Consider the following 13,300-nt stretch of genomic DNA (forward strand, 5'->3'; position numbering starts at 1 on the left):
TGAAATTTTATTTTCAAAGCATATCTTGTTATTTTGTCCTCTTGTTACTTTGTGACTTTATTCCTGTTGAGAATTGATTCAAAGATACTTGACTAAGTCTTTAGGAGGTTGTTAGTTAGTTCCCTTTATTTTAGCAAGGTTAGATATAGTGACAGATTAGTAGCTAACTAGTAATTATTGTGTACCTAAATTTCAGCATTTCAGTTTCATCGTAAGCCTATTTAATAGGCAGGTCACGTTAGTTTCAATATAGCAAAAAAATCAGAAACAAGAAGTTGGGCAGTAGCTTCACTTTTCTTTTGCACTATTCTCTGTTCACTTTCTCCCTTAGATTTCTTTTCCTTTCCAACAAATCAGGTATCAGAGCAAGGTTCCTTTCTGGAAATTGAGTGAGTCGTGAGGTTTATATCAACTGAGTATTTGAATGATACAAAAGAGGAAGTGTGAGAGCCAAAAAAATTGCACCGAATGGTATTTCATCATCTTCGCAGCCCCTCATGCCAATTTTTACTAGTGAAAAGTATGAGTTTTGGAATATCAAAATGAAAACTCTTTTCAAATCACAAGAAGTTTGGGAGCTGGTGGAATAAGGATTTGTGGATCTAGCAGGCTCTGACGAGGAGGCAGAGAAATTGAAAGAGACCAAAAAGAAAGACGCCAAATCTTTGTTCCTGATTCAACAAGCAGTTCATGATACAATTTTTTCAAGAATTGCGGCAGCAACTACATCATCTCAGGCATGGAAGATATTGAAGAAGGAATTTCAAGGTTCAGCTAAGGTTTTTACGGTAAAATGGCAGACTTACCGTCGCGACTTTGAAACTCTTTCTATGAAAAGTAATGAATCTGTTCAAACTGATTTGTCTAGAGTTTCTTCTCTTGTTAATCAAATGAAGTCTTATGCTGAAGATATATCTGAAGAGACTGTTGTAGCAAAATTTTTAAGGAGTCTTACTCCAAAATTTGAACATATTGTTGCTGCGATTGAGTAATCTCATGACTTATCTGATTATACTTTTGATGAACTAATGTGTTCTTTTCAAGCTCATGAAGAGAGGCTCGTAAGTTCACATGAAAAAAATGAAGAAAAGGCATTTCAGATGAAGGGGGAGTCTACTCATCAGAAAGTTAAGCTAGAAAACTTTGCAAATTGTGGTTGAGGCAGAGGTGGCTTTCGAGGAAGAGGTCATGGAAGAGGCCAAGGAAGAAGTCGAGATTGAAGAGGACCAAATGAAGAGAAGCAAAGGATGTTTTTGTGCCACAACTACAGAAAACAAGGTCATAAATAAGCTTATTGTTTGCAAAAAAGGAAGGATGAGAATAACCAAGCAAGCTTTGAAGAGAAAAATGATGATGAATGTAAGTTGTTCATGGCGCTTTCTTGTGAAAAAAAGACTCCTAACGATGTTTGGTTTTCGGATAGTGGATGTTCCAATCATATGTACGGAACAAAATCATTGTTCAAGGATCTTGATGAGTCAAAAAAATCAAACGTGAGGCTTGGAGATAACAAGAAGATTCAGGTTGAAGGCGAAGGCACTGTTAGCATTATGACCAGCCAAGGTAATGCTAAAATTTTAGAAGATGTGATGTTTGTTCCTAGCCTATCTCATAATTTGCTTAGCGTTGGAGAACTAATGATTAGCGGGTACTCAATTTCTTTTGATGATGGTGTTTGCACTATTAAAAATAAGAAATCTGGGAAAACCATTGCTAATGTTCCAATGACTAACAACAAAATGTTTCCTTTACAAGTTTCAATAGTTGAAAAGTGTGTTATGGTAGCTAGTGGAGATGATGAAACTAGACTGTGGCATTTGCATTATGGTCATTTAAATGTTAATGGGTTGAAGTTATTGAGCCAAAAGGAAATGGTTTTTGGGTTGCCAAAAGTTGAGAATCTTGATTTTTGTGAAAGCTGTGTTTATGGAAAACAAAGTAAAAAGGTTTTTCCTGTAGGCAAGTCTTGGAGAGCTTCTGTTTGTCTTGAGTTAGTACATGCTGATTTGTGCGGTCCTATGAGTGTTGAGTCCTTAGGAGGAAGTCGATACTTTCTACTTTTTACTGATGATTTTACTCGTATGAGTTGGATATATTTCTTGAAATATAAATATGAAACATTTGAGAATTTCAAGAAATTAAAATCTTTTGTTGAGAGGAAAAGTGGATGTAGAATCAAAACTCTTCGGACAGATAGAGGTGGTGAGTTTATGTCAAAAGAATTCTGTTCCTTTTGTGAGGAAAATTGAATACACAGAGAGCTCACAGCACCTTATACACCGGAGCAGAATGGTGTAGCTGAACGAAAAAACCGCACAGTTGTCGAGATGGGCAGAAGCATGATGGAAGGTAGAGGTGTACTGAAGTGTTTTTGGGCTGAAGTTGTTGCCACTACTGTCTATTTGCTAAATATTTCACCCACCAAGGAAGTTTTTAATCGAACACCATATGAAGCTTGGAGAGGTAACAAGCCAAAGGTAAGCCAGTTACGTGTCTTTGGTTGTATAGCTTATGCTTTGGTGAATTCGCAGGCTCGACGTAAGCTTGATGAAAAATGTGAAAATGTATCTTTGTTGGATATAGCTCACAATTCAAAGCCTATAAGCTATACAATCCAGTGAGTGGAAAAATTATGGTCAATAAAAATGTTGTGTTTAATGATGATGCAAGCTGTAACTTTAATTCAGGAAATGAAAGTTCAAATATTCAATTGTTGCCTTCTGACGTTATTGTTGATAAAGAGTATGGAGCAGATCAGTTTTTGGCAGGTCCATCGACTACCTCATCAATTGTACCAGCAACATCTCCAACATTGGAAGAACCTTCAGCTGAGCCAACTCCATTAAGAAAATCAACAAGGGATAGGAAAACAAATCCCAGATATGCTGACAATATATCTTGTATTTTTGCTTTACTTGTTTCAGATCCTATTTTCTTTGAAGATGCTAAAACAGAGGATAAATGGTGCAAATCTATGGAAGAGGAGTTGTTGGCTATTCAAAAGAATCAAACATGGGATTTCGTAAATTTGCCAGAAGGAAAGAAAGCTATTGGGCTCAAATGGGTGTTTAGAACGAAATATCATGCAGATGGCAGCATCCAAAAACACAAGGCAAGGCTCGTTGCAAAGGGTTATTCCCAACAACAAGGTATTGACTTCGACGAGACTTTTTCTCCTGTTGCCCGCTTTGAAACTGTGAGAACTTTCTTAGCCTTGGCTGCTAATTTAAATTGGCCAATGTATCAATTTGATGTTAAATCTGCCTTTTTAAATGGTGATTTGGAAGAGGAAGTTTATGTCTCACAGCCTGAAGGTTTTGTAGTTAATGACAAAGAAGATAAGGTTTACATGTTAAAAAAGGCACTCGATGGCTTAAAGCAAGCCCCGCAGGCATGGTACTTCAAAATTGATTCATATTTCTAAGAGAATGGTTTTGAAATAATTAACAATGAGCCTACTCTTTATGTAAAACAAGAAGATAAAAATGATTTTTTGATGGTATGTCTTTACGTTGACGATATGATATATATGGGTTCGAGTGAGTCTATCGTCACTGAATTTAAGGACTGCATGATGAAGAGTTTTGAGATGTCTGATTTGAGTCTGCTGCATTATTTTCTTGGTCTTGAGGTGAAACATGGAATTGATGGCATATTTTTTTCACAAATAAAATATAAAACAGATCTTTTGAAAAAGTTTACTATGGTAAATTGTAAAGCTGCTGCTACGCCAAAGAATATTAATGAGAAGTTGTGTCGTGATGATGGTTCTTAAATGGCAAATGCGACTTATTTTAGAAGTCTTGTTGGTGGTTTGAACTACTTGTCTCATACAAGACCAGACATCGCATTCTCTGTTGGAGTCATATCGAGATTTATGTACAATCCAAGCAAGCTTCACCTTGGAGCTGCAAAGAGAGTGCTGAGATATATCGCTGGGACAACAGAGCATGGAATTTGGTATTCTAAGGTAACAAATTTCACACTAACTAGCTTTATTGATAGTGACTACGCAGGTAACATTGATGACAGAAAGAGCACATCTGGTTTCTTGTTTAATATTGGATCAAGAGCAATTTCATGGAGTTCAAAGAAGCAGGAAGTAGTAGCCTTATCAACTTCAGAGGCTGAATATATTGCAGCAACCTCTGCAGCTTGTCAAGAAGTTTGGTTAAGGAGACTTGTGGCAGACATTAATAAAAAACCAGCTGGTGCGACTAAGATTTTTTGTGACAATATATCTGCTATTGCGATGACGAAGAAGCCAGCATTTCACAGTTGAACAAAACACATTGATATTCACTATCACTACATTCGAGGTCTTGTTTCTACTGGAGAAATTACTTTGAAGTCTTGTAATACAAATAAGTAAATAGCAGACATCTTCACAAAGTCACTTCCTCAAGAAAAGCACGAGTTCTTCAGAAGTCAACTTGTAGTTTGCAGGTTCGAATTAAGGGGGAGTATTGAGAATTGATTCAAAGATACTTGACCAAGTCTTTAGGAGGTTGTTAGTTAGTTCCCTTTATTTTAGCATGGTTAGATATAGTGGCAGATTAGTAGCTAACTAGTAATTAGTGGGTACCTAAATTTTAGCATTTCTGTTTCATTGTAAGCCTATTTAATAGGCATGTCTCGTTAGTTTCAATATAGCAAAAAAATTAGAAACAAGAAGTTGGGCAGTAGCTTCACTTTTCTTTTGCTCTATTCTCTGTTAACTTTCTCCCTTAGATTTCCTTTTTCTTTCCAACAATTCCAGCGGGGTCCGCAAGTTGGTAGAATTGTTGACATAGTGAATAAGCTTGCTTTATCCAAAGTTGATTATTATAATGGTCTTGAAACTTGTATATCTTTGTATGTAGGGTCCACTCTTTGATATTTCTTTTCGTGATATCTTTCTTGTTTTTCATCAAAATGTGATAGCACTTTCTTTTAATTAAGAAGATATGATTGTGTTATTCCTTGTATATCTAACATATATCCATTGCTAAGCTCGTAATTGGAGGTTGAAATATCTAATAACTCAAATTTTGATTCGGTATAAGTTTTGAAGTAAAGTAAAGTTTCTTCTATCCATTTTTTAATATTCCTTTGGAGTTGTCATAATCCCTTTGGGGTGCTGAACTTGTATTTAGCTTATCATCGTGGACAGCTGGCGCCCATTCTTTGATATTAATGATATTGCTTAAATATTTGATCCTCTCAAATTCACGAATTTTGAAGGACAAACAAATAATACAAGAGATCCTTTTGGCAATAAAGAACTTTCATAATTTAATATTTTCTGATAAGGTAGATATTTTTCTTTCTAACTGAAATTTCTCAAACTATATTTGATGCTGAGTTGATAATACCTATTTGTTTCCTCCGAACTGACTCCACTATTTGTAAAACCATCGGGGAATAATTATGTTCTTCATTTCTTCTGTATATTTTATAAACAAGTGTGGGTATTTGGTCTAACAAAAATAACATTATACCAGGTTTCTTTAGAATCATACTAGTTATATCTCTGGGAATTATGAGTTTTTTATAAGTGAATAGGGGTATGCAGATGATCTTCAAACCATTCAATTGGACTCAATATTCTTTTTATAGAGAACTTGGAATATAGTATACTATCTGAATTATTTTCGTCAAATATATGCTCAATTTCTACTATATTGGTATCTGTTAAAATAAATTCATAATACCTTTGGGTCTTGAGAGGATCTTCCGTCTCCACATAATTTTTGTTGGTGTAGTAGGGCTTTAGTAAGTCCTGAATTTTATATTTCGCACATCTTTTATCACCTGCAGTAATTGGTAGTACCTTTAACACTTTTAACTCGAATTGTTTTTTATTTTGAGCCTTATCCTTTTTCTTTTGAGAGGTGGCCCCGAGATTTGCTTGTTGGTATATCTCTGCGTTTTTCATTTTGTAACTATCCTTTGTTTGGATAAAAATATTTTTATTGATCGGGGAGGATGAATTTTCTCGAAAAACCGATTGAAGTGGTTGTAGCTTTAGTGAGCTATTTATGGGTCCTTTCAATGGTGAGGGTATATTAAATTTTTGTAGGAAGGAATACATGTATATATCTTCTGATTTTGTTTAATCTTTTTCATAAAATGGTCGTTTCATTTTTACTTCGATTGAACATCGGGAAAAGTCTTATTCCTGACTTCATTATTTTCTTGAAAATTTCTTTTATTAAAATTTTTGAGAGTTTTTATCCCTTTATTTGAAAACCAAAGTTACATAATACTTCTCTCCAATTAAAAAATGTATAATTTTTATGGAAAATATATTGAGTTGTGTTGTAGTTATTATTTAAATTATTCTTAAATTGTGTTACTCCTAGCTGTATAAAGAAGGTTAAGTAAAACCTACGAGGAAGAGAAGGTTTAGTAATTTTTATTGCATAATTTTCTTGGTATGAAAATAGGTTTATTTTTAATGTATTTTCCTCTTTTAGGAAATTATTCTCTTGTTTTCATATATAATTTATGTAGGGGAATATATGATTTTTACCTAGCGCCCTTGTATGGATGCCTTGCAATCAAATGATAGCAATGTTACTAATTCTTAGTTTAGAAAGATGTTCTATGAGAGATTATAACTTTTTGATTATTCTTCAGGTTCAAATTTATAATTTTCCAGTTCCTGATTTTGGTGGTGATTTTTTAGTAATTGTATCAGCTCGTTTATCAAGGACTAAATTTCTTAAGGTAATTAAGTATTTTTTTCTAAAAATAGAATTTTTAATATGATTTATCATATAAAAACGTTTCCTTATTATTACTAGCAATGAAATTTATGGAATGTTTTTGCTTTTTGCATGTGCAACTTACACTACCACATTCCAAGTGTCCGTTGACTTACTATCTTCAGAACTATAGGCCATCTCTACCTGATCGTCGTTGCTAAGATTGTTATGGTAGGACGAATTATTATATTCTAAAATAGAATATAATTTATCCTTAACTTCTTCCAGAATTAACATATTAATTTTCTCTTTCTTTTTATTAGTGGCGGGGCAGTCCTTGGCTTGATGTCCTTTTTTTCCACAGCCCCGACACCTTTCAGTTGTTTGGTTAAAATCTATTTTTACCAGGATCATGGTTAGATTTTTTGAACCTTCATTTTTAATGACGGGGTTCTTCTTATTATGTTTATTTTGATTGTTCTCTCTTTCAAAAGCCGCTTTTTATGGGGCGGATGTTTGATATAACAATAGTCTAGACAAAAGTTTCCTAGTTCATTTTGAGATATTTTACGATCTATTTTAGTTTATTCTTATGTTCTATGTATGTACATAATTCTATTCCATTTATATTTATATAAATTATGAGGTCAACATAGGTTAATTGATTGGAAAGAATTTTCCTTCAATCTTTTAATTTTACTAACCTTTTAAGCAAGTAACTTGGGAGACCACTAACAAATTTTTCTTTTCAATAATCATGATTACAGTATTTTCTAATCATAAATTTTTTGAGAAAAATATCTTTATACCATCTAAATTAATTCAACTTTGGGCAAGATATATTACATAATATTTCTAGACTTCTATCTTGAAAAGGTTGAGGTTCTCCAGTAAAATGTTTAGCTATGTTATAAAGTAAGGTGGTAGTGGCATCTTCTAGGACTATATTCTCTATGGTTTGTCCTGAAGATTCATTTTTAATAATTGTGTTAATAGTTTTAGTATTTCATATAATTTGCCAATTATCTTCTGTGAGATAATTATCCGACAAATTTTTTAATGTGCCAGTAAATTAAGCTGTAATTAGAGTAGTGGATTGTTTATCTGATAATTTTTTAATTTTATAAGTTGTAATGGCCATTCCCCTTTTCGTGTAATTTATCATTAATTTGATGTTCCTCTAGTCCATCAGCATTCCTTTTAGCCATTTCTCTTCTCGAATGCGAAGTATGAGATAGAAACTATTTTTCTTCGTATTGCATATCCGAAAAAAGAAGGTTTCTTATAATAATTCTGTTTAGTAGAATAATTTGAACTTAATCTATAAATATCTTTATCATTTTCATACAACGTATTAATATTTTTTGTTTTTTGTTTTCTACTAATTATTCCTATAATACCATTTGTTATTTTCAAACTTTTCTTGAAATCCAAAGAATTTCTCGTTAGAAAATTCTGGTAGTCTAAATATTGGATGAGTTTTTAGTTTTCAATTTTTATCATTGAAGGAAGGATTTGGTTTATCCTTAAAAACTGATTTAGAATTGGCTTTAAGAATTTGGTTAGAGACTACATAAAATAGTTGATGCGTTTAATTATTTTGTTGCAGAATTCTATGTATATCTTTATTTTTGGGATCTCCTTTAGCATTGACCATATCCATTTTAAAATGTGAGACAGTAATACTTCTAACGTCAATGGGTAGACAAATTTCTTCTAAAGGTGGAATTTCATATTCAACTACCTTATTATTAGAAGTATATCATTTATTAACCAACATACTTAACGATTCATTTTGGTACTCTAATTTTCCTGTGTATTCAAACCATCTAAAAACTATATGTTCCAATTTAATCTTTTTCAAATTACTAAACCATTTATTTATAAAGGCTAATCTCTCTGATAAAGAATATCTTTGTATATACCATTGTTTTTAATAGAATTCTCTGGACTAGTCCAAAGGTTTATTTAAATAATTAAAGTCTGGTTCAAAAGGTTTGTCTAATTAAACCATGACAATATAATTTTTTATTTCTTGAATTTTAGCATTGGGCCTTGGGGATTTTATGGGCTTAGAATTCCTGTGTTCAATTTTAGGAATAGTTTCTAAGAAATCTACCCATTTTAATTTTTTATTTTATGTTTATCATTAGGTCGATTTGCTCGGTGAAATTTTGATTTTTCTTTTTCAAATTCTGACTCTTTTACGGATTCAAAATGCCAATCATATTTTATTAATATGTCATCCCATTTTATCATTTTTGGGCTAAAGTTTTCATAAAATGCTTCCATGAGTATGGTAATTCCTTCATTATTTAATATTTTAGCATTAGGGACTAACGTAGTTTTTATTAATTTATCATATATTCTATAGATTAGGGCTACTTTCCCACTAGTATCATTACAATGCATATTTTTAGTTTTAACTTTCTATGTTAATGTACATATTATGTTTGAATTCTTTATATTTATTGAATAAATAGGATAATAGATAAAATATACAGGCCATTGGCAAGATTATTTTCTACTAGTTCTAACAAATAATCATCAAAATTTAATAACCTATCATCTCTTAACAAAAGACATGGGCATATGTCAGTCCAATCTATATAATGGGTTTACTATTACTTGGACATGTCCTATATGAACAAATTTACATTTTCCGTATAACTATTGAGTTTGTTAGGTGCTAGAAAGACTCAGAAATTTTAATATCATAATTTTTAATAAAATTACGATATCTAGTAGGTGGTCTCATTTTAAGTTGATGGAGAAGCTAGCGGGCAGAAGAACACTATTCTTGGGCTTAAATGTCTACTTTAAAGATTACTTATCGGAATAATAAATTCTTTGTGTAGTAATTGTTGTTACCTTTTTCACTAATATTCGGTGGTCTTACTCCTCTAGGCTTGGCGATGAGAACACCCTCCGAGTCCGGCTCTACAGTCTAAGCTAATCAAACGGAAAGTACGGGCTTGCCAACGTCTAAACGCAATTATCCGGTTACCCCCCTTGAAGGAATAAAACTAAGAACACAAGTGGAAGAAGAACAACAACTACCAAACTCCAAACTTACCACCTCAACCGAAACCTATGTTTCGACACCATCTGCCTGATGACAGCGTAGGGACTTAGTCGCTACTATTTATAACCATCCCGGGAAACTTGGCTGTGAGACCAATTGAGGGGACCCTACATACAAATATATACAAGTTTCAAGACCATTATAAAAATCAGTTTTGGACAAAGCAAGCTAATTCACTGTGTCAACGATTCTACCAACTTGTGTACCCCGTAGGAATAACACCACAAATTAAAAAGAGGACAAAATAATAAGATATGCTTCGAAGATAAAATTTCAGCAAAAGAAGATAAACATGCAGTAAAGGCTACGTAAGTAATTTAAGCTAACATGGCATCGATTTCAAGCCACGTACAATAATCATCAGTTATTTTTAATAGCTAATAGTTACGTGGTAAAAAAATGATGAGTATCGGTGTATGCACACACATGTAAAATATATAGTATAATAAGTTAGATTAGTCACCACTTTTGAGGTCTATTTAAGGCTTTCAACTTTTACCAGTAGAAGGCATTCAATATGCATGAAATTATTCCTTCTATAAGACGTAATGGCCATTCCCATATCATGTAATTGATCATAAATTTGATGTTCCACTAGTCCATATTTATATCATTCAGCTATTTCTCTTCCTGAATGCGAAGTATGAGATAGAAACTGATTTTCTTAGTATTGCATATCCGGAAAAGAGGGCTTCTTATAGTAATCATTTTTAGTGGAATAATTAGAACTTAATTTATTAATATGTTTATTATCATTATTGTAAAAGGTATTAATATATGTAGTGTTTAGTTTTTAATTAATAATTTCTATAAGATCATTTGTGATTTCAAACTTTTCTTGAAACCCGGGGAATTTCTCGTTAGAAAATTTTGGTAGTTTAAATATTGGATGAGTTTCTAAGTTTTTATGTTTATCCTTGTAGGAAGGACTTGGTTTATCCTTTAAAATTGATTTAGTATCGGCTTCAAGAATTTGACTAGTGGTACATAAAGTAGTTGATTTGTATAATTATATTCGTGCAGAATTATATTTATTTATTTATTTTTAGGATCTCCTTTAGTATCCACTATATCCATTTTAAAAGGTGAGGCGGTAATAACTCTACCGTCAATAGGTAAACTAATTTCTTCTAAAAGAGGAATTTTAGATTCAACTACCTTGTTATTAGTAGTATACCATTTATTAACTATCATATTTAACGACTCCTTTTAGTCGTCTAATTTTTTTGTGTATTCAAACAAATTAAAAAAAACTCTATGTTACATTTGAATCTTTTCGTATCACTAAACCATTTATCTATAAAGTTAATCTTTCTGGTAAAGAATATCTTCCTATATACCATTCTTTTTAAATAGAATTCTCTGGACTAGTCCAAAGATTAATTAAATAATTTTAGTCTAGTTCAAAAGGTTCATCTAAACTAATCATGACAATGCAATTTTTCATTTCTTGAATTTTTCTAATAGTGGGACTTGGGGATTTTATGGGCTTAAAATTCTTATTTTTTTTATTTTCAGAATGGTTTCTATGAAATCTACCCCTTTTAATATTTTATTTATTTCGTTTTCTTGAGGTTGAATTACTTGGTAAAATTTTTATATTTCCTTTCCAAATTATGGCTCCATTACGGAAATAAAATGTCCATATTATTAATATGTTATCCTAATTTATTATTCTTGAGACGAAGGTGTTATAATATCCTTCCATGAGTATGGTAACTCCTATTTTATTTACCATTTTACCTTACGTGCTAAGGTAGTTTTTATTAAATTATAATATATTCTATATATTATGGATATTTTCCTAGTAGTATCCTTACTATTTGTTTTGACATTTCATTTTAATGAATCAATTATGTTTGGATCATTAATATTTATTGAATAGTTAGGATAATAATTAAAGTATATCGGGCCATTGGCAAGGTTACTTTCTACTACTGTTAATAAAGAATAATCAAATTTTAATAAACTATTTTCTCTTAAAAAAAGACATATGTATACATCTGAATCCAACCTATATAATGGGTTTAATATTGCTTGTACAAGTTCTATATGAAGAAATTTATATTTGTTCTTATAACTATTTATTTTGTTAGATTCTAGTAATTTAATAGTTTCAATATTTTTATTAATAGTAATAGTAGACTCAAAAGTTTTAAGATCATAATTTTTCATAAAATTCAGTGTCTAGTATGTATTTTCATTTTAATTTAATGGAGAGTCTAGCGGGGAGAGGAACACTACCTTAGGCTTAATGTCTACTTTAAAGATTACTATCGGAATAATAAATTCATTGTGTATTAATTGTTTTTGCTTTTTGCAGTAACTTCATTTGATCTTAATCCTCTACGCTTGGCGATGGTAACATTCTCCGGGTCCGGCTCTACGACACACACAGTGTAAGCTAATTCAACTGAAAGTACGGGCTTGCCAAAGTCTAACACGCGAGTGATCCGGTTACCCTACTCCAACGAATAAAACTAAGAAGACAAGTTGAAGAAGAACAACAACTACCAAACTTAGAACTTACCACTCCGACTGCAACCTAAGTTCGACGTCATCCGCCCAAGGACTGCGTAGGGACTTAGCCGCTCGTATTCACACCAAAGCTGATTTTTATAATAGTCTTGAAACTTGTATAACATATCTTTGCATGTAGGGTCCAATCTTGGATATTTCTTTTCGTGATATTTTTCTTTGTTTATCATCAAAGTGATAGCAAAGTGTGCTGATACTTTCTTTTTATGAAGAAAGTAATTCTTTGCTATTTGTTGTAGCAGCAATATCTGATAATTTGTATTTTGATGTTGTATCAGTGTTAAGGTTTAAATAAGGCTTCCTTTAACCTTCTTTATAATCTTTCTTTTGTAATGTCAAAATTTCTTTGAGGGGATGAACCTAAAATTATCTTATCATTGCGTACAACAGACGTCCGAATTTTAACTATCTTGATTAAATATGTGATCCCCTAAAAACTTTTGTAAACGGCCTTTGATATTTAGTTGAAAAACCTTTTTAATTTCCCAAATATTTCTCAATTCGAATGTACCTGTTAGGAGAAACTTATAATACCTCTAGGTCTTGCCGGGATTTGTTGTCTCCTCATAATTTTCATATTTGATAGTACTTATAAAACGTTTTGACCTGTAATCTATAATATTATTATTCTTTATTGCTTATCATTCGCAACAATCTTTGAATTTTTTGTATAATTTTAACAATCTTCATCTTGTGACTAGCCAAAGAAGTATAAAAATGGTTTTTCATTTTTCGTTATTCTTGGTCTCCTTAATTTCCTTTATTTGAAAATTGATGATAAAATATATAATTTTTATGGAAATTGTATGACTGCGTCGCATTCATTGTTTAAATAATTATTTTGGAAGAAGGTAACTGCTTATTTTACAAAAAAGCTCTAGGAGCAAGACAAAGTTTGATAACATTTACTATAAAATTTTCTTGATGTCAAAATGAATTTATTTGAAATATATTTTTATCGTTTATGAAATTACTTTTATTCTTTATT

The 13,300-nt window shown here is 31.7% G+C and overlaps 1 protein-coding gene across 1 annotated transcript; it reads left to right on the plus strand.

Moving 5' to 3' along the window:
* Positions 1–3,775: 3,775 nt before the first annotated feature.
* LOC138348074 (secreted RxLR effector protein 161-like) lies at positions 3,776–4,282 on the plus strand. The gene has a single exon (XM_069296684.1). The coding sequence runs from the start codon at positions 3,776–3,778 to the stop codon at positions 4,280–4,282; it is 507 nt and encodes a 168-aa protein (XP_069152785.1).
* Positions 4,283–13,300: the final 9,018 nt, after the last annotated feature.

This window comes from Solanum lycopersicum, chromosome 4 (genome assembly GCF_036512215.1).
Source record: "Solanum lycopersicum chromosome 4, SLM_r2.1".
NCBI lineage: Eukaryota > Viridiplantae > Streptophyta > Magnoliopsida > Solanales > Solanaceae > Solanum > Solanum lycopersicum.

What these genes read in the sequence shown, in the direction of transcription:
- LOC138348074 (XM_069296684.1), top strand. Translation starts at nt 3,776, where the DNA reads ATGGCAAATGCGACTTATTTTAGAAGTCTTGTTGGTGGTTTGAACTAC.